Source organism: Haliotis rufescens, unplaced genomic scaffold, assembly GCF_023055435.1.
Source record: "Haliotis rufescens isolate VD_foot unplaced genomic scaffold, xgHalRufe1.0.p SCAF_11, whole genome shotgun sequence".
NCBI classification, from domain to species: domain Eukaryota; kingdom Metazoa; phylum Mollusca; class Gastropoda; order Lepetellida; family Haliotidae; genus Haliotis; species Haliotis rufescens.
The window spans coordinates 27,851,635-27,878,876 of record NW_025963791.1 but is presented as its reverse complement, the minus strand read 5'-3'; the positions used below and the strand labels follow the sequence as shown (position 1 = coordinate 27,878,876).

The following is a 27,242-nucleotide window of genomic DNA, read 5'->3' as shown; positions in this document are numbered from 1 at the left end:
GTACGTATACTGATGTTGGATACTCACCCAGCTTCAAGGTACGTACACTGATGTAGGATACACACCCGGCTTAAGGTACATACACTGATGTTGGATACTCACCCAGCTTCAAGGTACGTATACTGATGTTGGATACTCACCCAGCTTCAAGGTACGTACACTGATGTAGGATACACACCCGGCTTAAGGTACGTACACTGATGTTGGATACTCACCCAGCTTCAAGGTACGTATACTGATGTTGGATACTCACCCAGCTTCAAGGTATGTACACTGATGTAGGATACACACCCGGCTTAAGGTACGTACACTGATGTTGGATACTCACCCAGCTTCAAGGTACGTATACCGATGTTGGATACTCACCCGGCTTCAAGGTACGTACACTGATGTAGGATACTCACCCGGCTTCAAGGTACGTATACTGATGTAGGATACTCACCCGGCTTCAAGATACGTATACTGATGAAGGATACTCACCCGGCTTCAAGATAAGTATACTGATGTAGGATACTCACCCGGCTTCAAGGTCCGTATACTGATGTTGGATACTCACCCGGCTTCAAGGTACGTACACTGATGTTGGATACTCACCCGGCTTCAAGGTACGTACACTGATGTTGGATACTCACCCGGCTTCAAGATACGTACACTTATGTAGGATACTCACCCGGCTTCAAGGTACGTACACTGATGTTGGATACTCACCCGGCTTCAAGATACGTACACTTATGTAGGATACTCACCCGGCTTCAAGGTACGTACACTTATGTAGGATACTCACCCGGCTTCAAGGTACGTACACTGATGTTGGATACTCACCCGGCTTCAAGATACGTACACTTATGTAGGATACTCACCCGGCTTCAAGGTACGTACACTTATGTAGGATACTCACCCAGCTTCAAGGTACGTACACTGATGTTGGATACTCACCCGGCTTCAAGATACGTACACTTATGTAGGATACTCACCCGGCTTCAAAGTACGCACACTGATGTAGGATACTCACCCGGCTTCAAGATACGTATACTGATGAAGGATACTCACCCGGCTTCAAGATAAGTATACTGATGTAGGATACTCACCCGGCTTCAAGGTCCGTATACTGATGTTGGATACTCACCCGGCTTCAAGGTACGTACACTGATGTTGGATACACACCCGGCTTCAAGGTACGTTCACTGATGTTGGATACTCACCCAGCTTCAAGGTACGTACACTGAAGTAGGATACTCACCCGGCTTCAAGATAAGTATACTGATGTAGGATACTCACCCGGCTTCAAGGTACGTACACTGATGTTGGATACTCACCCAGTTTCAAGGTACGTATACTGATGTTAGATACTCACCCGGCTTCAAGGTACAAGGCCAGACCATGCGGTTCGGCCAACGACTGGTCCGTAACAACAACGCGTGAGGAGCCATCCAGCTTCGCTACTTCTATCGTTCTCTGCAGAGACATTCGTTATAAGTCAATTGCATCGGGAAACTATGTAAATATGAAACATGAATAAAACAACTTCGTGACAAGGACGATGAGTACACACAACAAATTATAAAAATTCGATGTGTTAGTGAAAGAACAATGTGTAACACTGTAGTTTCAATCTTACAGCTACAGCAATTTTAACTGATCAGGCATGGACCAGGCAAACAACTTCGCACGCCGGATATGATGGCTTGTTTGTTTGTTGTTTAACGCCGCACTCAGCAATATTCCAGCTATATGACGGCGGTCTGTAAGTAGTGGAGTCTGGGCCAGACAATCTTGTGATTGACATGAGCATCAATCTACACGATGAGATGCATCAACTAAGTCAGCGAGTCTGCCCACCCGATCCTGTTAGTCGCCTCTCACGTCAATCATAGGTTGCTTAAGATCCATTCTCTACTGGATCTTCAGAGGTTCGGATACCGTGACATTCGTGGCGTGTCAGTGCGAACTTTTGTCATGACCTAATCTTACGACTTAGACATATGATATGCTGAAGTATTTCCCAGCTGCTTGCGGTGCCAGAAACTGACGACACCTACCTTCCGCAGGTCCAGCCAAAACACATTGCGGGCTACCCAGTCCACCGCCAAGCCCTCTACACTGAGGATATCCTGGTCTACCAACACGTTTTTCCTGAAAGAACAAGTTCAGCTTTTGAACTGTATGTTAATCAACTTAAATTATCCAATAACATACTTTAATTGTGAGTGAATAAGGTTGGTTGGACAATATTCCAGTTTTATCACAGCGTGCAAGCTTGATGTGAGAGGAAACCCGAAGTGATGCATGTCATAGACGTTTATCACTTTGGTTAAACGGAGTATGGTGCCGACAAACCTAGAAACATGATCAAGGCTAATCTGGCACTGGAACCCATGACCAAAGGTTCCTGGCGTGCCTAAGGAACGCAACTCAGCACGGCGAATAGGGGCGTCTTACACGACTTGGCGACCACTGTGAAGTAAATTAAAACAGCCATTGCAATGTATCTGAATCTGTATAGAAACAACAATTATTAAATCACATGCCCACATGCTTATTATCAATTCGTATTCTCAAAAGTGCTTTTTATTAAAAGAGTAAAGATCGAGAAATAACTATGCTTACTTTGTTTCTCAACAAATATACTAGTCAGTGAGTGAGTGAGGTTTTACGCCGCTTCTAGCAATATTCCAGCAATATCACGGCGGGGGACACCAGAAATGGGTTCACACATTGTACCCATGTCGGGAATCGAACCGGGTCTTCGGCGTGACGAGCTGACGCTTTAACCACTAGGCTACCCGACCGCCCCCTCAAATATGCTACTAAAATAGGTTAAGGACCACCAGATTCTTTCATATTACTTTAGTTAATCTTTCATGCCATGACAGATTAAGCGTAGGAATATGAAAGAAATGGATTCTCAGGATTTTTTATAAGCTTTTTACACCCAGTCTGAATTTCCAAGCGCGACGGTACCTCATCTGGGACCCCCTGGTGATCTGGGCTGAGCAGATGATGGGTCTCTTACGACTGTCCTTGTCCACGAACACAATGCTGTTGTTGACTGGGTCATAGTCAACAAGATATATGTTGTTCAGATAGTTGATGTCAACATTTTTGTAGGCATCGTTGCCAAGGTGACCAACCGAAAACTCCAAAACCTGGGTCTGTTGGCCAATGAGAATGTACGTTGCATTTTCATCTCCTAAAACACAAGACATTGTCAGATGCAATGTAGTTTTTGTAACGATCTTATTCTTAGCTTTTTCCTATTATCTCTTGTTAAAGAAAACAGAATGAAAAAGTGTTTTGTGGCGCATTCAGTAATATTCAAGTTATGTCTCGGGCGGCCTGTTCATAAGAAGTATGATCCACATCGTCAGGGTACAATGACACACAATCAACCAGATCAAACACTATGACCAGGTAATCCTCAACAAGTGATCACTTAGCAGCAGGGACTGACGAGGATGCATCCTGTCCCGGAATCCCCACATGAAAATACAGATACGAGAGTCAACCAGACCGCGCATTCTCTAAAGGATGAAGTAAAACAACTTCTTTATTGACTATATTCTGAAATGTTTACTATCAACACTGTAATCTGCCTAAACGCAACCATCATTCCTCCATACCCCCACATCCAAATTCACAGACGACCCACACACCGAAAAGAAAATATACTAGTCGGCCCTTAAATGTTTGTGAAGGTATAAACATCTGACTACGAGGTATACTCACTCACACACTGGGAGCCGTCTGCGCCAAGAATCAGATCAGTCGGGCATGCGCAGACGTAAGAGGAGCGGTGGCTTGGCAGGCAGACGTGGCTGCACGTTCCGGGACAGGTGGCCGTGAAATCTGCAGCACATCCGGTGGGTATATTGAGAGTGACGTTTCAAGACCGTTCTGACAATATTCAAGCATTTTCACTGCAGCCTGGTAAGTATAGAGACGATAGATAGCATGCACAACAATTCACCCTGTTTGGGTATGAAGACACATGACACACTTCGTAACCACCCGATCTGAGCTATTTCCGCCGATTATATGATTGATCTGCTATCAAGATCAGCACAAGACCAGCTTACAAAGGTGAAGTGATATTCTAGGTGCGTACCAACCAAACACCGTCCACAGTAACCAACCAAACACCGTCCACAGTAACAAACCAATCACCGGCCACAGTAATATAACCAACTAATCACTGTCCACGTTAACCAACCAAATACCGTCCACATGAACCAAACAACGCCTACATAAACCAACCAAACACCGTCCACAGTACCCAACCAGACACTGTCCACATTAACCAAACAACGTGCACTTTAACCAACCAAACAACGTCCACATTAACGATCCAAACACTGTCCACGGTAACCAACCAAACACTGTCCTAGGTAACCATCAAAACACTGTCCACGTTAACCATCCAAACAACGTCCACATTAACCATCCAAACACTGTCCACGGTAACCAACCAAACACTGTCCACGGTAACCAACCAAACACTGTCCACATTAACCATCCAAACAACGTCCACATTAACCATCCAAACACTGTCAACGGTAACCAAACAAACACTGTCCACGGTAACCAACCAAACACTATCCACATCAATCAAAACGCAATCTATGTCAAGCAGCCATTGTGTCCGATATTCATTCCGTTGACCTCCACAAACACTGGCACATGGCAGGAGTCCCTGGCCGCTCACCCCGTGGTCGTGGCTGTAGTGCAGGATGCATGATGTCGAGGTTGCTGACCACTGGCATGTCTTTAAGAACCAGTTCTCGCTTCCTGCCGTCGAACTTGTCGTCACGGACCACCCGTCCCTCGTTTGACCAGTAAATCTCATCTTCTAGGAGGGCCAGAGACTTAGGATCACGGATATCGTGGGCTAGTACAATCTACAACAGAAAATACCAGTCACCACTGACTCATGGAACATACAAGGCTGTCACAGAATCCGACAGATTGCCGTCCGCTGAATGTGTGAATGAGTGAGTGAGGTTAACGCCACTTTGAATAATATTCCAGTCTTGACCACGCATTAATAGATCTGACTCGCACTTCCTGCCCAGGCAAAATCAGGTTTAACTTGAAACAAATTGCAACAGAATTTATTGCACCACAATGCATTTCTGTAATAAACATAGTACGGCTATTTCGCAATAAAATACAAGTCTGGTCAAGCTTTTCCCATCCAGATTTAACCTAATCTTAAAATGGAAGATTAATTGATAATTGGGGGCCATAATGGATTATGCAAATTAAACATTTCCCAAAATAGGATTGCTTGGGACTTTTAGTATGTTGTTCTTGAGACCTTATAGAATGCATTGTAGTGAAAGAAATTCTGTTGCAATTTGTTCAAAGTTGAATGAAAAGTTAAGCCTAGCTTGCCTGAACTACCTGCAGAACTTTTAGTTAGATGACTAATCGACTACTGAAAGCCGTCATGATGATTCTCTTTCGGTAGAATAACAAACAGGAACAGGAAATGTGAACTAAAACGAGCTAACACACATTCACTGAACTACCTAGGTTTATTCTCACCTTTTCATGAACAAGATTCACTCACCTCTTTCACAGCTTCCTTCCCTGGGCACAGTCTCTCCACACGACTGTTGTGCGGCTGCGCATCAATCCAGTACAGGCAGTTGGTGGTGTAGTCGATCACTAGGTCACGTGGCTGCCCCATCCGCTCACTCACCAGAGTCATGATGTTACTTCCGTCAGCGTCACTGCGCATGATTGTCGGGCGGCTTGTCATGTCCGTCCAGTAGAGGTAACTGTTGTCATTAATACAGAAGATAACAGAATAGATGATGTTTTAAGCAGCAGTCAGAAACACTGAAGTTATATCATGGCGGTATTTTAATGAGACAAACCAGTGGTCAAGAGAATGAGCAACGATTCACGTAGGTATACGATGACACTCAGTCACCTTATTTATTACATTGTCACCACTTCATACATCTGGTTGTTGGTTGGTTGTTTAACGCCGCACTTAGCAATATTACAGCTATATGACGGCGGTCTGTAAATAATCGAGCCTGGACCAGACAACCCAGTGATTAATATCATGAGCATCGATCCACGCAATTCGGATCGATGACATGCATCAACCAAGTCAGTGAGCCTGACCAACCGATCCCGTTAGTCGCCTTTTTCGACGAGCAGAGTCGCCTTTTACGGCAAGCATGGGTTGCTGAAGACCTATTCTACCCCGGATCTTCACGGGTCTCATACATCTGGGATAGAGTTGGTTGGGAGGGCTTATTCTGCCCCAGATCTACCCCAACCCCACGTGAGTACAAATAGTCGCATGTTAATGACTTAAACACCGTATTATCTCTTCCCAGGATTTCTGTTGGTATGACGAGGCCGGGGATCGAACCACAGACCTTCCCCTCAACCTTGGCCATTGGGTTCCTAGCTCCAAACGCACATATATATATGCGTGCGAGTATCGAACCCGGGGCGAAGTGACAACGCATTACCCCCACTAGACTATCCACCCTAGTGTACTGACCTCGCTATGGGATCTACAACAATATCCCGGGGAGCCGTGAGCCCGTCTAGGACCGAGGTGCAGAACGCTCCATCCGCCCGACACGCCAGGATAGCCTTCCTCCCATCATCCACAATGTACAGCAGATTGTTCAGCCAGTCATACGTCAGACCTTTCGGAGACTTCAGCCCTGGTGAACAAGATGACATCTGATTTGACTGGCAACTCTGGGTTGTTGGTTTCTTTGTTTGTGATTTAGCGCCGCACTGAGGAAAATTACAGTTATATGACGGCGGTCTGAAAACAATCGAGTCTGGACCAGACAATGCAGTGATTTACATGTGTAACGATCCACGCAATTGGGATACGATGACATGCATCAACCAAGTCAGCGAGCCTGGTCACCCGATCCCGTTAGTCGCTTCTTAACTACAAGAATGGGTTCCTGAAAACCAATTCTATCGCCGTCTTCAGGTGTTGACAACTATGGTATACCGCGACTGAGTGAGTTCGTCTCATATTGTGAATGGTGAACACCACAGTCGTCAATATTCTAGCTGTATCACGGCAGTCTATAATTGAACGATTACAGCAATATATAGACAGATGACACAGAAGGGGTTCCAAATGCTGCATACATGCATGGTACATCTGCGTCTTCCTCACGCCAACAACCTATAACTGCATCTGCGGATGCGACCTATCGGTGGAGTCATTTTGAGCAGACCAGACTAAGTCAAGGATGGTGGTGGGATGTGAGAATAGTTTATTAACCGGGTTTCTGGCATAAAATGTTGGCCACTTTGAAGCAGCATTATGCTTATGGTAGTTCAGTATACACCAGAACCATTTCGGTACAAGTCAGACCTTATAACGTAAAGATATATACAATCAACTTTTTACTTCGAGTGCAAATTTCATAACTTTCGTTCTTCAAATGCTATTTCCATATTTATTACTGCAACTAGAGTTCAATAGATAGAAAACAGTTATATCTAAATCTTTCATAAACAGATCCTCACATCAACATCACTCAAAATAATTTGAGAAAAATGATTTAGCTACTTTAAAGGCACTGGTTTTACATGCTGGGTGGCATACTGACCGTGAACTACGAGGGATCGATGGTTGTTGCCCAATATGTCAATCGAGAGAACCTGCCTACTGTAGCCATCAGTCCAAAAGATCCTCTGGTTGTGGCTGTCCACAGCTGCGAAACAAAGAAGTGATACACATTCATCCATGTCACCGAGTAAACACCCAATCCACTTACGTCGACTCTTGCTTTTCCAGAACTACTGCTGTGAACAAGGGGCTCATGTGAACTAGATGCGCCCAACACCCCATGCTATTCCCCAAACCAGGAACTTTGTTTTTAACGCCGCATTCAGCAATAATCCAGCTACATGACGGCGGTCATTAAATAAGTCTGGACACACAAACAAGAGATCAGCAAAGTCCCACACAGTCTGGGTAGGAAGACAGGTAATCAACCAAGTTACCAAGCCTGAGTGAGTGAGGGAGTATGGCTTAACGCCTCTTTTAGTATTATTCTAGCAATATCACGGCAAGGGACACCAGAAATGGGCTTCACACATTGTACCCATGTCGGGAATCAAACCCTGGTCTTCGGTGTAACGAGCTAACGCTTTAACCAGAAGGCTACCCGACCGCCCCTCACCAAGCCTGAACATGTACACTGGTTCCACCGAGTCGTCTCACGACAAGCAGAGGTAGCTGGGGATGCTGGAACTGACTTGCCCCCAGTCTGTTGTCCAAAGTGTAATGACGTCACTGATTGTTTGTATCCACATGTTACATCAGATGGCCATTCATGGGAATTATGTACTTTGACTAACGAGTCTCGAAGATACATGAACTGGGTATTATGACCCAGGAGTCTTAACAAGGTGAACAATGAACAGAAAGATTACCAATGTCAATGACATCTTGAAGGCCATTCTGCAGGCTGTTGTACTGGCCCAACTTCAGGGTGAACGTCCGAATCATGTTCCCGTTGGCCACAATCATCGTTGCTTCTCGTCCTGAAAATATAGCCAGGCATGTCTCCGTAGCATTTATAGGAGCCTGAATCAAATAGTAATAGTGCTTTTGATGTAGATAGGCTTGAAAGAAGTATCAATTTGTGTAACCTAACCTAAACATTCTGGAAAAACATTTTATGCGTGAAAGGAGAATGCATTTTTCATCTGAATGTGAATATAGCTTTTAAAATTTCAAATGTTGGAAAACAATCCTATAGTCTGTTTGCTACAAAATCGTACGATAACATGCAAAACAGATAAATCAGAAAGCCACAATTCGTCTTAAATGACATGAAAGTTATTTATTTGTGACAAGTCGTCACCGTAATTTCAGACACTGTCATGAAGTAGAGAAAAAGTTGTTTTACAAACTATCATGTAATTGTCTGTGTTGCAAAGTTTCTTGTTACAAGGGGGTCTGTACACTAAACATCACAGCTAAAGGGCATCGCGGAACAAAGGGATAGTCTCAAAACGTCTATTCTTAAATGTTTTCATTGTCAATGGCACCGTTACTGTCAACTGAAATAATAATTTTACTGACAGTTCCATGATCTAAACCATCTCTTTTACAATATGAAGCCTTTATTCCGGTCTCAACTCAAACCACAATCAGCACGACTGAGGGACAAGTCCACACGGCATGTTACATGAGTGTGTTCGATCCCGGCACGCTCTTGCTGGAGACAATCTCATTCATGGAATAATATACCTACTGATATCATCCATGAACATTCCAGCATATGCCTACTGATATTCTTGTTCATTCCCGAATCAGTAAACCAATAACACCCGTGTACATTATAAGCATATACCGACTACTATCACCCATAACTATTCATGCATATTGCAACATGGCAGTTTAAACCGTGACAATGCCATGGGCCTGTACACGGGTCTACATTGTGTTGTGTGTTCTGTCAGTCTCGATGGTAGGCTATGGGTTAAGCAGCTCTAATATGTTTGTGTCTGAAGTACAACCTAATAACACGTCCACGTCCTTGCACAAGGAAGTTCTCTGTTCATTCGTCCTTATTTAAAGGATGACGCGCTATTAATGTTCGTGTTTCCAAACAGTAAAACATCAAACATTTTCCACCAGCAATTAATTCCAGACACTTACAAACATAAACAGATAACTGCTACAGACCAATACACGGATGCAAAATAAAGATGCTGAATTTCGACAATAAAGATAGATGGGGCCTTCAACAATGACAAATGTCAATGAAATAATGTTTGATCTAGAGGAGAATGTGAAGTGTTGGATTCTAACTTGAACGAACTCGACTACTTCAGCTGAAGAATGTGTCAAGTCACATGAAAAACTGCAGAGTTTAATAAAAATTTACAGTTTTGTTTGTTTTGAACGTTGTTTAATGCGCACTCTGTAACATTACAGCGATATGACGGCGGTCTGTAAATAATCGAGTCAGTGATTGAAATCATGAGCATCGATGACATACATCAACCAAGTCAGCGAGCCTGACCAGCCGATCATGTTAGTCGCATCTTACGACAGGCATGAATTGATGACATCTTCCCGAGGCAAGGGAATTAACTAACTGCAAAAATCCAGTTTCCACCCTTGCCACTCTTGAATTTCGTGGCTCGACCGTAGCGCCACCAGTGGCTATTAAGAGTTATGTCCCTTCTATGTCGCTATTGACCAAATTCCATCTCTCATATCACATGCATTTGCTTCAAGCAAATGGCGGCGCCCAGTCAAGACTGGTTGATAATCAAGATATCTATTGTAGTAATTGTGGTCTTACCTATCGATGTGCATCAAATCATTTGAGCATCTTGATTAAAACCATTAACAGATTTGGAAAACATCTGTCGAAACCAGTATTCCAGTTATATCGCAGCGTGTCAGCTTAATGTGGGAGGAAGGCCTGAAGTGATGCAGGTCTCAAACGTTTACCCCTTCGGTGAAACCCACGAGCACGGGTATGGTGCTGACAAACCAAGAAACATAATCGGGTCGAACCGGGATTCAAACCCCACAATCATAGGTTCCTGGCGTGCCCAAGGGACGCAACTCTGCACAGCGAATCGCGGCGCCTTAGACGACTGGGCCACCCGTGCCCCCACATGTATATGGTGTGCCTACCTTTGGCATCACAGCGACTCCCGTCTTTGTTCAGCCTGTAACCATCAATACAGCTGCACCTGTAACTGCCGATGTTATTCTTGCACTCCTGGCTGCAGAGTCGGTGTCTCGGAGTCTGATTCGCACACTCGTCAAAGTCTGCATCAAATCACAGGTATTTAAAGGGATAATTAGTTATTAGTGATGCAACTTGACCGTAGTGATAATATCTCAAGGCACACCAGAAAAACGTTTCAAATTCTACACGCCCTTCCGGTACCATTAACATTAGATGAACTGTCTCGGGATCCTTGATTATGCAAGAGTGAGTGAGAATATCAGTTACATCGTTACAACGTGTATGTTTGTTTGTTTGTGTGTTGTTTAACGCCGCACTCGGCAATATTCCAGCTATATGACGGCGGTCTGTGAATAATCGAGTCCGGACAAGGCAATCCAGTGATTGATATCATGAGCATCGATCCCCGCATTTGGGATACGATGACATGCATCAACCAAGTCAGCGAGTCTGACCACCCGATCCCGTCAGTCGCCTCTGACCGCAAGCACGGGTTGATGAAGACCAATTCTAACCCTGATCTTCACGGGACTCTTGGATTTGAAACCACAATCATGCAGACGCTGCACGACTTGGGGATAAGTCTACACGGTCTGTTTGGGATATGAGTGTGTTCGATCCCGGCACGCTCTTGCTGGGGACAATCTCATTAATGGAATAAAGCGACTTATTTGGAAAGTTCTTCTTCCATAAATACATTAACACGTTTTCCCCCCGATATGTCCTGCGTCACAGATTATATTTCAAAATCTTTACATTAACAATTCTAAACCTACCTCTGCATCTTTTTCCATCAGCGAGCAGACGATAGCCCTTCAAGCACGTGCAGGTAGCGTTGAGCCCTGTTCTCGTGCAGCCGTGTTCACACTCGTGTTGAGAACAGAATGCTGGAAAGTCAATTTCCAGAGTCGATGTGAGGTGGGTAGAGGTGGGATGGGGTTTAAAGTGGCGTCTGAGATATAGCGACGTGTCCGGACTAATGGTCATCTTATAGTGACATACTGAGATACCATACCGTAGTTTAACATGAATACCCCCCTCAGACTCGGAGCCGACCAGTCCTTGTTTTAGCCCCTTAATGTACAGTGACTACAGCTGTAAGCTGGGCATCCGTTGTGCATAGTTTCATATTTATTACCATTATTATCTAAAACAATGTTTCCCTTTCACAGAGGGCACTGAAGGCCAAAACCTAAACCGTCAATCTCAAAGGCGTGTACGTCCTTTAACGCTACACCAATAGGAGTGTGCGTCCTTTAACGCTACACCAGTAGGAGTGTACGTCCTTTAACGCTGCACCAATAGGCGTGTACGTCCTTTAACGCTACACCAATAGGAGTGTACGTCCTTTAACGCTGCACCAGTAGGAGTGTACGTCCTTTAACGCTACACCAATAGGAGTGTGCGTCCTTTAACGCTGCACCAATAGGAGTGTACGTCCTTTAACGCTACACCAATAGGCGTGTACGTCCTTTAACGCTGCACCAATAGGCGTGTACGTCCTTTAACGCTGCACCAATAGGCGTGTACGTCCTTTAACGCTACACCAATAGGCGTGTACGTCCTTTAACGCTGCACCAGTAGGCGTGTACGTCCTTTAACGCTGCACCAATAGGAGTGTACGTCCTTTAACGCTACACCAATAGGCGTGTACGTCCTTTAACGCTGCACCAATAGGAGTGTACGTCCTTTAACGCTACACCAAAAGGCGTGTACGTCCTTTAACGCTGCACCAGTAGGCGTGTACGTCCTTTAACGCTGCACCAGTAGGCGTGTACGTCCTTTAACGCTACACAAATTTATGTATACGTCCTTAAACGTACAATCAAATCAATCACACCATAATATTAAGGGTGTGCCCACACAGAAAATAGAGACCATATAAATGGGACGCAAATACAAGCTTGAGATTAAATTGTCAAGGCTATCTTCCCAACTTACTGCAGTTACTTTCATCCGACTGGTCGGTGCAGTCCACCTTGCCATCACACTCCTTGCCCCCGTCCATGCACTCAAGGCCATCCTTACACAGAAACATTCCCCGGGCCTTGGTGCACTGAGACCGAATGGCTGAAAGAAGACATTTAAAAACATCCGATAGTTCTTCAGATGACATGCCGTGGGACAGGAAGCATTACAACGTCGCTTATAAATGTTAACCTGTTTTCCACGCAACCCCTACCGCGGAGAACACTGAATGTTTGTTTGTTTGTTGTTGAACGCCGCACTCTGCAATATTCCAGTTATATGACGGCGGTCTGTAAATAATCGAGTCTAGACCAGACAATCCACTGATTGACTTCATGAGCATAGATCCAATTGGGATACGATTACATGCATCAATCAAGTCAGCGATCCTGACCACCCGAGCCCGTTAGTCGCCTCTTCCGACAAGCATGGGTTCCTGAAGACCTATTCTACCCCGGATCTTCACGGGTCAGCACCGAATGAGTGGAAGGACATGCTGGAGCATAACCCAAAGTAACGCTGACATTGGGCGTTTACCACTTTACTGACAAACCAAAATGTCATGACCAGGGCGAATCTGGGAGTCGAACCCACGCTCATAATCTTGCGCGTTTGTCAGTTTTAGTGCCATTTTTTGTGATATATGTTCAGGCCTTGAGCAGGGAAACAAATATAACCGGGGTGATTGTGTGACATATCCCGACAAGACAAAGTCTTCATTTCGGTATTAAACACTGATTTGTAGCTTTAATTGGTGAGATGAATGGGGTTTAAGATCGCGTTCAAGATTATTGCACTTATATAGCGACGTGCGTAGTTGCTTGCACTAGCCCGGACTAACGCCGGTTTTATAGTGCTAGCCCACCGAGATACCATGCCGCAGTTTAACATGAATGACCTACTCAGACATATTTTACTGAACAGTCCTTGTTTTATCCCTTAAAGTTTAATGCCGAGCGCCAGGCAGGGTAACAAGTACCATCTTTTAACGCATTGTGGTATGACGCGGCCGGGGATCGAACTACCGACCTTCCGCTCTCCAGGCAGACACTGCATCCTTGGATGCGGTCTGCAGCTACAACACCAAACTCACTGCCTCCCACCCGCGTAGTATTCAAGTTCTACTCTACTTTGTATTCCTTAAACGCGTACATATAAAACAACCCATCGACCGGAGTGGTACCGATTCATAAAAAAAGTAGGATTTTTAGGTTTAGTCCATGTATAGCAGTATTCCAGCAATATCACGGCAGAAATAGGCTTCACACATTGTACTTATGTAGTACACGGGTCACCGGTATAACGAGCGAATTCTTTGACAACCTGGCTACCACCTGGGTATGAAATAACACTAGCACTGCCACAGTGGACTTAGCATTCTACGCCATTGGCATTGGCGTCTAATAATTAAACCACTCGATCCCCCATTCTTTCAGTGTTTTTCTCGAGTGGTAACGTGCTGACATGTTGAAATATCTAGTGCCATTTGGACAGCTCTTTCAAGTTGGTTTATCTCTCAAAAGAGTTAAGTCAGTAAGGCGATTTTGAGGGAGAAAGATAAATATCATCGGTTGAAAGCGCCATTTAAATCTCTAGATGATGGCAGCAATTGAACACTCCATAGACGTAATCTTGATTTAGACGGGCAAAGAATCCCAACATAAACGACTTCCTTGTGCAGATTGGATTATCAATGATGGCTGGAGAATTTATGGTTTCATCAGCAGGAAGTTGGTAAAACGCTTTGAAAAATCAGACTTCTGTGGCTCTGTCCCCGAGGACCGACGGTAATACGTGTTTTTTGTAGATGACATTGAGTGAGTAGGGTTTTACGATGTTTTTAATATTTCATCAATAGCACGGAGGGAACATATATGCTTCACATCCTGTTTCCGTGTGGGAGAAGCAAACCCTGGCTTTAGACGTGATGAGTCAATGCTACAACAACTAGGCTTCCCCGCAGCCAAGTGAGTGAGTTAGTATGGTTTTACGTGTATGGTGTGTGTGTGCTTGCTTGTTGCTGATTTTTAGTGCAGTTTAATACCCTACTCAGACACAGTATACTGACTCCGAGCAGACCAGTCCTTGTTTTAGCCCTTTAATGCCGAGCGCCAGACAGGGTAACAACAAGTACCATCTTTTAACGTCTTTTGGTATAACGCGACCGGGAATTGAACCCTGGGTCTTCGGTCCTCCAGGCGAACGCTCTACCACAAGACCACGGTGGCGGTCCTGTGAATAAACGAACCTGGCCGCATGTGAATTAACGAACCTGGCCGCATGTGAATAAACGAACCTGGCCGCATGTGAATTAACGAACCTGGCCGCATGTGAATTAACGAACCTGGCCGCATGTGAATTAACGAACCTGGCCGCATGTGAATTAACGAACCTGGCCGCATGTGAATTAACGAACCTGGCCGCATGTGAATTAACGAACCTGGCCGCATGTAATTGAGCCTAGACCCTGCAAACCGGAGACTGAAATAATGATGTCGATCCACGGCAACGAGACACGATGACGCTTGAGTTTGATTTAATTTTTAGTCCGCTTTCAGCAATATTCCAGCATTATAAATCGGCTTCACACATTCATGAGGAATCGAAACCGGTGGGGTAGCCATTAGTCTATCGGGACAGTGTCCGCACAGAGACGTCAAGCACAGTACGACGTGAGAAACAAAGAAATAAATTCACACACAGTACCACAATCACACAGAACAGAACCCGAGTCAAAGAGAGAGAAGAGAGCACGGCTCCATCACGGCACCATGCGACCATTCGAGCTGAAATCAAATCTACCTACACCATGTACACCCGACAGCGTTAGAAAGGCCACTTGGTGGCGTCGCATCTATGTACCAAAATGGTTCAAGGCTATACTATAATGGGACGGTCCTGGAAACCAACGGGGGTGGATCGATACGATTGGATAATGGGATAAATATATTCGCTCTTGAAATACAAACGGGGCGGAACTATAAAGTAAGGTAACGCATATATAAACGAAGATGTAAGAAAAGAAAATATTTTGTCCAATCGAAGGCCGGCTTTATTATTTGTTTGTTTGTTGTTAAACGCCGTACTCAGCAATATTCAAGCTATATGACGGCGGTCTGTAAATAATCGAGTCTGGACCACACAATCCAGTGATTGACATGAGCATCGAACTACGCAATTGGGATACGATCACATGCATCAACCAAGTCAGCGAGCCTTACCACCCCATCCTGTTAGTCGCCTTTTACAGACAAGCATAGTCGCCTTCTACGGCATGCATGTGTTGCTGAAGGATCTTCACGGGTCCCGGTTTTATGGGGTACGGGGGATAGGGTATATTGGCCATAGATCCTAATGGTGTACGTGTGTACTACTTACCGCACTCGGGGCCGGTCTCATCCGCGCCGTCGTCACAGTCCGGCTTGTTATCACACCTCTGCGACTGGATCAGACAAACCAGCCGCGTGCTGTTGGGGCACTGGTACAGGCCAGGTGGACAGGAGCCTGGGGAGAGAATATATTGGTTTTTTTATGGAGTGAGTTGGGTTTAACGCCGCTTTTAAAAGTATTCCAGTTAAATCACAGCGTTTTCAGCTTAATGTGGGAGGAAAGCCTGAAGTGATACAGGTCTCGGACGTTGGCCACTATGGTGAACCACGAGGACGGCTGTGGTGCTGACAAACCTAGAAACAAACGGAGTGAACTGGGATTCGAACCCGAGAACCCGGGGTTTTGGCGAGCCAAACGTGATGCGGAAGAGTGAGCGAGTGAGTTAACGCCGCTATAACAGTATTCAAGTTATATCACGGCGTGTCAGCTTAATGTGGGAAGAAAAACCCGAAGTGAGGCAGGTCTGACTTTTACCACTTCTGCGAAACCCAAGAGCACGGGTATGGTGCTGACAAACCTAGAAACATAATCGGGGCGAACCGGGATTCGAACCCCACAATCATAGGTTTCTGGCGTACCCAAGAGACGACACTCTGCACAGCGAATCGCGCGCCTTAGACGACTAGGCCTCCCGTGCCGGAAGAAACACCAGTTGTTTCTCTATCGAGACTACCAACATACACTTACTGACTCGTCCCTGTAATATTTATCATTTGTCAGGCATTGTATGTTATTCATTTTAGTGTGATTCAGTTGGTGGGATAAACTATGAGTGAATAGCGCGTGTTAAATCGTGTCACCTCAAAATGATGCATGTGAAGCCGTTTACCAGTGAATCCGCGAGCACGGGTATGGAGCTTACAGGCAATGGATCACGATCCGTGGGATTCGAACCCACAATCACTGGATCCTGGTACGGCTAAAGGGCGCAACTCTGCACAGCGAAACGTAGTACCACATACGACTGAGGCTAATGGCAGAAGATGTGTGTATGTCGCATCACCGCGATTACAAACCTTCACAAACATTCCATTTTTGATCAATATGCGTATAAAGTGTGCGGCAGTGGATTTTTAAGCGCGTTTTTAAACATACATTAAAAGCGCAAGTAGATAAGAAACATGGTCCGCGTGTAGGACGAAACATTATCAAGAAAACAATCTAAACATAGATTTTAACCTTAACCTTTAAGTATGAAGGGGTTTTGTCGCTTTGTCTCACTGTTAGTATATGATTCTAATAAAAAATGGCTTAAGCACAGCCGATTTGTTTTTTCATACGACGATTGTTCATCCATTATAGCAAATCAAGGGGGTCTGTTACTACTGGAATCTGGAACAGACAAACCAGTGATTGACATTTTGAGCAATGTCACAAGCAATCATCTAAGTCACTTTCAGTAACAGAACCTGACTACCCGATCCAATTCAGTTGTCTAACGGCACGCAAAGAGTGTTGGGGCTTCTGTAAAAGGTCCCAAAGGGGCACATATTCAGAAATTCTAACATCAGCATGCAGAGTTGTCATCACGATGGGTAAGGTGAAGCTGACAATGTCGATCACGTACACTTGCTCTCGTCGGTTTCGTCCATACAGTCCGCAGATCCGTCACAACGCCAGTCTAGAGGAATACAGCTACTTCCGTTGTCACACCGGAACTCGGCAGCACTGCAGTTCTTGGTAGTCAAGGCTGGAATGAAATAATTCCAAACCCATTCACAGTCTTACACAGCTCAGTGGTTATGACAGGTTATATCTGTGTGGCCTGTAAATGCCCGAGTGTTGGCTAGGCAAATCAATGACTGATGAGCAGGGTCCACTACGGTAGGGGTACCATGACACAAAGTTTAACGCCGCACTCAGCAATATCTCAGCTATAAGACGACATCTGTAAATAATCGAGTCTGGACCAGACAATCCTGTGACGGACGTCATGAGCATCGATCCACGCAATTTGGATACGATGACATGTATCAATCAAGTCAGCGAGGATGACCACCCGATCCCGTTAGTCGCCTCTTATGGCAAGCATGGGTTGCTGAAGACCCATTCTACCCTGGAGTCTTCACGGGTCGACACAAAATCACCGAGCCTGACCACCCGGTCCATTCTAGTCGCCTCCAACAGGCATATGGACCAATTCTAATCCCAGATCAGTTTTAATTGAGGATCTGGGCCTTTCCATGTAAGGGACTACCATTTGATAGTCTTGGGAGGGCTTGAAATTCTATAGAAAAAATATATATATATATATTGTGCCAGAAAAAAATCAGGAATCGTCTGCCACAAAACAAACATTGATCCAAGATGTGTGTTTTCAAAATATACAGGCTCATGGCTTTAATTTTAAACTATCTAGCCTCCAAACAAAACACCAACACTCTCCCCACTCACTCATTAGAGTGAGTGTGTGAATTGTGTTTTACAGCACATTCAGCAAATTCTATAAACAATCGCCATGGATCGTTGCTCGTACTGTCAACCACTTGGTACAGAGCCTGACAGTACGAGCATCGATCCACGTCCCTCAATGGGTCAGTCAGGTCACACATGGCGATCCTTATTTTAGTTCATTCAAGCATGGGTACCGGCCATCAACTTCGCCAGGGGCCGGATGAAACACGGAGAACAAGCATGTTACAAGGAATCCTTACCAGCAATTGAGCATGTGGATGTTTCAGTGTTAGAAAATTTGAGGACAGCTCACCGTGTAAGGGGCAGCTGTCCTCATCTGAACGGTCCATGCAGTCGTCGTGGCCGTCACACCACAAATCCCTGCTGATACAGCGCTTGTTGCTGCACAGGAACCAGAGACTCTGGTCCAAACACTCCCGGGAACCTGTAGTCAGTGAGGCAGTGGTGAGTGAGTGAGTTTGGTTTTACGCTGCTTTTAGCAATATTCCAGCAATAGCACGGCGGGGGACACCAGAAATGGGCTTCACACATTGTACCCATGTCGGGAATCGAACACGGGTCTTCAGCGTGATGAGCGAACGCTTTAACCACTAGGCTACCCGTCCGCCCAGTGAGGCAGTGGACTGTAGGCGTGTACCGCACCGTCATTTCATTAGTATCACGGCGTGTTAGACTATACACGTTGTGTGAAAGTGACGCATGTCTATGAGGTGAAACCAAAAAGCAAAAAAGGTATGTGGCCGAGTTTTGTTTGTTGTTTAACGCCGCACTCAGCATCGATCCACGTAATTGGGATACGACGAGATGCATCAATTAAGTCAGCGAGCCTGACCACCCGATCCCTTTAGTCGCCTCTTACGACAAGCATGGGTTGCTGAAGACCTATTCTACCCAAGATCTTCACGTGAACATTCTTCTGTTTTGCCTTCCTACTTCCAATGCCGAATATCGTTTTCTTCACACTGTGTAAACGGGAAAGGACTGTTCCTTGGTCGAGCTGACCAACCGTTTAGTTTACATTGTATATAAATAATATTTGTTCTGCAATCCTTTGTCATCAGATCGGACAGTCAAAACCCGTATTTCCTCACAGACCTTTAGAAACGTCAAAAGTGTGTGCCATTATTTATATCGATGATGCTGACATATTAATATCAAGCGATTATCCGTCATTAGAGTGTTCAAAACGTCAAAACAAGTATCGCTGATAGATACGCGATACACTGATGACTTTCCATTTACAAATGAAGCAAAAACATTTCGTTCTAACCGACAGTGATATACGGAGGAACCAACAGGTTTGTCTGCAAACTAACAGCATGGGTTTCCTATCGGTTTCCATTTTCGAGAAAAGATTTCAAATGTTGATGATGAATGTCTTTTTTTGCAAGCTTTCCACAGACAGCGTAATACATAATTGCATAACTTCGCTAGTAAACGTGAAGTGAACATCCATCCTCTACAATCTGTCAACAGGAAAACAGTCATTCTATGCCCATGTGTGGAGATTTTATTTGATGTGAACCCATTATTATAAACTAAGACAGAAATCTTATGGTAAAAGGTTCACACAAATAGCAAATATTTCAAATCACATATTACACCATATAACAACAAGCGTATAGTCGACGAAGTCATCTATATCCCCCCGCCCATTTTAACACGTTATGGCCCAAAATTTCTCTTAGCCCATGTCAAAATAGCTGCAATGGAAATTCTAAAATAAACATTTCTAAAACTCCTTAATATCAAATGGCACCAGTTCTGTTCTGTTCTGTTCTGTTCTGTTCAGTATGTGCTTTATATATAGACATGCAATGTTTGGCAAGGAAATATTTCTGGAAATAATGCCCTGTAATACAAATTTCTAAAATTCATAAATAGCAAAAGGCACTAATTCAGCATGTGTCTGATAGATGTTGAAAATTTCATCCGGAATCGAACCCTACCCTTACTGTTTTCTAAGTCCAACTTGTTGCCATGGAAACGTAAAAAATTAAATTTCCTAAATAGCAAAAGGCACCAGTTCAGTATGTGCCTGGTAGACATGCAAAGTTTTGTAAGAAGTATTTAACGGTTTTTGAGTTACGCTACGGAAATGAACACCACCCTTATAGAACCTAAGTCCAACTTGTTGCCATGGAAACGTAAAAAATAAAAATTTCTAAAATTCCCCAATAGCAAAAGGCACCAGTTCAGCATGAGTCTGATAGACATACAAAGTTTCGTAGAGAAATATTTAACGGTTTCTGAGTTATGCTCCGGAAACGATTTCGGGACGCACGCACGCGGACACACGGACGCACGGACGGAACCTATTTCTATTTCCCCCGCCAACTTCGTCTTTCAATAATGATTAATTGGTTTTAAAACTTTGGACAAGTCCCCTCAGTACGATTGCCATGAAGCCTCCCACCCTCAAGATCTGTCTTGACTAATATCGCATTTACAGTGCTGTAATTCATTTGTGGGAGGAAAAATGAGGTACTGCAGAAATTTGGAAAGATGGAAAAAAATCGCAAAAACAACCACGTGAGAGCCTGGCGCTGAAACACAGCAACATGCACGTGCAACATCACTTGTTGGGCGAAACAAACGATGGGTTTTCATTTGCATGCCATCACAATCTTACAGCAAGTGAACAGCGAAACCATGCCCAGACGGAAGCCCAACGCAACAACGCCATCGATCGACGGCATGCAGGCGAATCATCTTCGGCCGTACCCAGGTTTTTCCCACGTAGCACCAAGCACCATTACAAGTCTGTTGAACCGTTATCCGACACAGGGGACAACACGTGCTCTTTCCTAGATCCGGTTGACCATATGTCACTACTGGAGCACAGGACAGATTCATACGGCCACGTCACTTGCAGGAACAACCACGGCCACCTCTACAACTACAGCAATAGCAGGATTGCGTAGGTTATCAGCCAAGTGAGGAACCGTTTACGCGCTGAAGATATTCGCACTAGACAACCAGTTCGAGGTGTCATTTTGACAGATCTACTTCGGCGGCTGCGACGTCAATGCTGTCAAGGTCACAGAGTATGGCCTCAACTGCGACGGAGACAAGTGTGGTTTAGTAAGGAGTCACGTTTTTTTATGCTTCGCCGTGCGGATGGTAGACGTGTTTACAGGCGTCTCGGGGAACGTTATGCATGAAACTGCATACTCCAAGGAAGTGAACAGATTTGGTGGCGGTAGTGTGATGTGGGCAGCCATCTCCTACACTGGTAGAACATACTTAGTGCAAGTTCTGGGGAATCTAACGTCACAACGTCACACGGATGAGATTCTCCGGCCAAACATCCTTTCCCATGATGCAGCAAGCGAACGGCCGACCGCGACGGGCAAGACTGACGACAGCCTTTTTGAGGAATGAAAACATCCAGGTCCTGCCATGGCCCTCCAGTCTCCTGATTTAAACCCAATCGAACATTTATGAGTGAGTGAGTGAGTTGGGTTTAACGCCGCTTTTAACAGTATTCCAGTTATATCACGGCGTGTCAGCTTAATGCGGGAGGAAAGCCCGAAGTGATGCAGGTCTCAGACGTTTACCACTTCAGTGAAACCCACGAGCACGGGTATGGTGCTGACAAACCTAGAAACATAATCGGGGTGAACCGGGATTCGAACCCACAATCATAGGTTTCTGGCGTGTCCAGGGGACGCAACTCTGCACAGCGAGTCGCGGCGCCTTAGACGACTGGGCCACCCGTGCCCCCTAATCGAACATTTATGGGGTGCACTGGATCAACTGCGAGCATGTCAGTAACATCAGAAGCTCTGACAGTTGGCACAAGCAACGCACTGCACGGAGAGTGGGTAAACATTTCCAAGCCCACGATTCGGAGACTGATTGCTTCCAATCAGTTTTGGACTCTAATGGGGCCATACACGATATTGAGCACAGATGACCTTTACTTGGAACGTCTATGAGTGCCATATGTAAATTGGGTCAATGGGAATGAAAATCTTGAACAATCGATTACCATGTGTTAATTTATATGATATATAAAATATCCATCTAAAATCATTTTTGAGCTTCTTAATGCAGAGTATGTTTTTGAATGAAGCGGACGGGAATCGAACGACCGACCTATCGTTCTCCAGGCAGACGCTCTATTCACAGGATCACGGACATTCTTGAGAACTCATAACTGAATATCTTGTCGACTCTCTTACCTCTTTGCGCGCACTCTCTCTCGTCCTCGCCATTGTTGCAGTGTTCTATCCCGTCACACCAGAGCTTGGCAGCCAAGCAGGCGCTGTCCTCTGTACATCGTCGCTCAGACGCGGAGCAGTTGACGGGACCTCACAATAAATTAGCATGTGAAATCAGCAGCTTTATATGATAAACTATACAAGATTTACACAGAAAACAACAACAACAACCAATACTATCTTAAGGCAGAGAATTTAAGGATGTCAACTTCTTTTTGAGGAACAACGAGTTGAGCATACTCCTTCATCAAGTCAAATGATGGAGTAAGCATATACTCCGAAACCTTGTGTTCCTCATAATAAAGAAGTTGACATCCATAAATTATCTTCCTTACGCGTATCACTTCTAAATGCCATTCAAAGACTTCATACTATCGTGTTTACTTTCAAACAATTTTAATAAAAGTCACTCACCTGACAATTTACGTAAACAATAGGACCGTGCTTATCCAACACATGATGGTAACAAACACCGTATTTCGTTTTCGAAATTCATTTGTTATTACATCAGTTGATGCCGTTACTGATATCAAAGGAATGAATATTGTTTTACGCCAGTCCGTTATATTACAATATTAAGACGGCCTGTAAGTTATCGAGTCTGGACCTGTCAACAATCCACCCTGGGTATCTTGACACCAAATCGGCCCGGTCACTGTGACATGTGGTAACCACTTTATCTCACTGTAGCCGGCTCGTGCAAGTTCAGGGGCCCTACTCTGGCCCGCAATCACCACTGAACAGAACTTTATATCACTCAAGGCTTCAAGATATAGCATGTTGGGGGTTAACAGAACAATATATACACATGCATGGCGGCAATATGTACAATAGTCACTTAAAAGCACTTTATCATCCAAAACTGGAGATATCGCTTGGGTGAGATCAAGCGATATCTACATTGTAGATATCGCTGCAATGAAATTGCATCACAATGCTTTGGAGACCATTTTGACGTCATTGTTACCATGACATCACAATCAAATGACATCACTAATGGTTCTGCTACTGAAGCTGTTTGCAGTACTTTTTATACTTATGACACTGTTTATTACCGTCTACAAACTGAAAAGGTTGGAAGAATGATGTTGGATGATAAATAAAATCTCACCCTCGTGTCTTTTGATATCAAACATATCAACAACTCATTGATAAAAGTGGAAAAACTGCTCGGCAAGCCTCAGAGTTTTTCCACTTTTCTCAACTCGTGTTGATATATTTGATATTTAAAGACACGAGGGTGAGATTCTCTATAAACATTTTCAGAAAATTTATAATTTCTTCATGGTAGGTTTGTTTATCTTTACATTAAAACAATTTCACCAGTTTTGACATTGAAGGATTTCTTGTATGATATGAATAGATATATGTTGAGCGACAGGTAACAAACTTTTCACAAAATTTAGATATAATGATACTCGTTAGCAATGTCATTGCATGTACAGAATGGACTTTTAACTGGTGGTATTGTTGTCCAGCGACCGTTTTCAAATTGTAGCCTGTGACAAGACAATCTAAAATGTAAAAGTGGCATGTGGTATTTTTGGGGTAAATTATCCAGGTAGAATCGTTATAATTTCATATTTGATAAGTTTATAGACGTTCATAGTATATTGTTGGATGACCTGATCTTCAAGACATTTAAAATATATTAATCTCCATGGAGATTTATTTATCCAAAAGGCATTATAACCGGATATGAAAAGCATATTTTAATAACTGAAATCCAGTTGTTAGAATAATTGTTATTGCATTTATCAAGCAATACAAATTTATACATAGTAAAGGATGTTTTTGACATTTCGCAGTGATTATTTTTGCCCAGAAAGCAATCATTTTACTCTTTATAGTGATGTAACGTGGTTTCCGTACCATTGTTGCCGCCAACATATAAAGTGGTACTGTTTCCGATACGTAACACTTTCATATTAAAATCAAGGTGAATCTTCTCCATTATAGAGCAGTTTTCAAATCCCAGATTTCTGAACCATAAGTTAGGATGGGGGATTATGATAGCATCAAATAATTTTAATTGGCAGGTTATCGAAAGGTTATGTAATCTAGCTTTGGTCAAATTGAAATGCATTGCCTTTGATCTTCCTCACAATAATTGCTGAGTGGAATAGAATGTACAGGACTTTTTGAAAGTTACTCCAAGGTACATGTACATGTATTTATTCACATGTTCTAAAAAAACATCATTAACAGTAAACAGTAGAATAATCTCTTTGTTTCACAAAATGTGGTTATTTTACATTTGTCAATATTTATCCTCAGCTTCCCTTTACCGCAAAACGTCTCACATGTACTAAGAATCTTTGAAGGTCATCCTTATTTGTAGCTAAAAGAGCAGAATCATCAGCATATAGAAATGCAAATCACTCAATGAACACATTCAGAGACGTGTCGTCATAACAATTCCATCACAATTCTTTTCAGTTAGCAATTCCACAAGGTCATTAAGGAATAAAGAGAATTCGAATAGCAAAGGCGACAGGTTTTCACCTTGTCGTACACCTTTCAGACATTGAAAGGATTCTGTGGATATTCCTTTGCTTGAAATACATGATTTGATATTGCTATACATGGAGTATATTATTTGACATTTTCCATTAATCCCATATTTTATATGTCTTTGCTATAATCCCTGTCACCAGGCGTTGTCGAAGGCTTTTTCAAAATCATTATAAGCACAGAATAGATTTTTCTTTTATGTTTTCAAAATATGAATATGACTACATATTGAAGATGTGGCCTCTAGTAGAGTATACCTTCCGGAATCCAGCTTGAATTTCAGACAGGGTTTCAGTGTAATCGAGAAACGAAATTAGTCTGTTGCTTAAGACACATGTAAATGACTTGCTCAGACACGATAGGAGTGTAATGGGTCTATAATTCTTAGGGTCATTAAAATCTCCTTTCCTTTTATAAATGGGTCTTATGGTACCATTAAAGCAATATGTTGGAGAACAGCCCGAATCTAAGATTTTAGTAAATACATCTCTGCATATGCTTAAGTTATGATATGCTCATTAATTATATTGTCGCATCCACTGGCTTTATCATTTTTTAATTCATTAACAGCAACAGCAATTTCAGCTGCCGTAAATAGTCTGTCCAGATATTCTTCTGCTTCAGTAAAAGCAGGGTTTAAAGTCATGATCACCTTCATTTACTTCACCATCTGTATTACGTTCTTTGAAATACTCATACAGCTTGTCAAGCGGGGTATTCGTTCATCTTCCACGGAGACAAGCATGGGACGGGGAGATGCTCTGCACAGGAATCCCCACCGTGAGACAGGCTGTTCGTAGCAGATACCAACCTGCCCTGAATACCCACGGGGAGACATGCATTGCGTGAGAGAGAGTGTGCGAGAGAGAGAGAGAGAGAGAGAGAGAGAGAGATATGCCGATTTATAGTGCTGGCCCACTGAGATACCATGCCGCAGTTTAACATGAATACCCTACTCAGATACAGCATTCTGACTCCGAGCCGGCCACTCCTTGTTTTAGACCCTTCATGCCGAGCGCCAGACAGGGTAACAACAAGTACCTTCCGCTTCCGCTTCCGCACTCCGGGCGGACGCTCTACCACCAGGCGGGGGCGGTCAGTCGACAATTTTAAAAAGAAAATACTATAATAGTCCTCGTTTCATAGTGCTATTGTTTATATTTCCCTTATATACAAATACTGATTTTCATGATGTCAAGTGCATATTTAAATAGAATGACCTATCTGATTTTACCATCAGCATAGTGGTTACAGTTGAGTTACCTTGAGTTGAGTAGTTACCGTTCAAGTAGTTCGTGTTTCAAATAATAAACATTCAACCGTCTATTTTTCAAACGTGTCTGTTAGTATTACCTGGTGATGAAAAAGTCGACTGTTAAACATCCTATTATAGATTAATTTTAAAAACTGTGCTTGAGAAATACTTGACAACATCCAAGTGCTCCACTATTGTTCTGATACAAACGTGCCTGTACGCCGATACCGTACATACCCCATTATACCGATCCACCACGGTAACATTGTACGGGATTACGAGCCCAGGTTTCTTCATTTAGCCAATGTGCATTGCTACTTGAGGCTTCCAAGTTGGTTATATTGATATAGGGATCGACGTTCCTTACTCATAGCATCCACGAGGGTTAGTTAACTCATGGCACCGCCTTAACGTTGTTTGTGTGTTTGTTGTTTAACGCTGCACTCAGCAATATTACAGCGATATGACGGCGGTCTGTAAATAATCGTGTCTGTACCAGACAATCCAGTGATTAATATCATGAGCATCGATCCACGCAGTTGGGATCGATGACATGCATCAACCAAGTCAGCGAGCCTGACCACCCGATCCCTTTAGTCGCCTCTTACGACAAGCATAGTCGCCTTTTACGGCAAGAATTGGTAGCTGAAGATCTATTCTACCCCGGATCTTCACGGGCCGCCTTAACGTTGAGGAAATCCAGATGTGACGCAAGTAGGAAACATTTACACTTTCAATATTGTATGTTTATTG

The 27,242-nt window shown here is 43.8% G+C and overlaps 1 protein-coding gene across 3 annotated transcripts in view; it reads right to left on the bottom strand.

Annotated features, from left to right (window-relative positions):
* LOC124149341 (low-density lipoprotein receptor-related protein 2-like) overlaps positions 1–27,242 on the bottom strand; it is a 59,710-nt gene that overhangs the window by 29,083 nt on the left and 3,385 nt on the right. For 2 of the 3 annotated variants that reach the window (XM_046520869.2, XM_046520871.2), the window contains exons 2-17: positions 22,682–22,810; positions 18,787–18,918; positions 17,647–17,769; positions 16,068–16,193; positions 12,663–12,791; positions 11,498–11,608; positions 10,664–10,801; positions 8,437–8,547; positions 7,608–7,712; positions 6,524–6,692; positions 5,570–5,780; positions 4,703–4,895; positions 3,727–3,846; positions 2,962–3,190; positions 2,040–2,133; positions 1,355–1,455 (exon numbers count right to left, since the gene is read on the bottom strand). In XM_046520869.2, coding sequence (XP_046376825.2) covers positions 1,355–1,455; positions 2,040–2,133; positions 2,962–3,190; positions 3,727–3,846; positions 4,703–4,895; positions 5,570–5,780; positions 6,524–6,692; positions 7,608–7,712; positions 8,437–8,547; positions 10,664–10,801; positions 11,498–11,608; positions 12,663–12,791; positions 16,068–16,193; positions 17,647–17,769; positions 18,787–18,918; positions 22,682–22,810 — 2,221 coding nt within the window. The remainder of the gene's footprint in view (positions 1–1,354; positions 1,456–2,039; positions 2,134–2,961; positions 3,191–3,726; positions 3,847–4,702; positions 4,896–5,569; positions 5,781–6,523; positions 6,693–7,607; positions 7,713–8,436; positions 8,548–10,663; positions 10,802–11,497; positions 11,609–12,662; positions 12,792–16,067; positions 16,194–17,646; positions 17,770–18,786; positions 18,919–22,681; positions 22,811–27,242) is intronic. The other variant, XM_046520870.2, reaches the window with a different exon arrangement.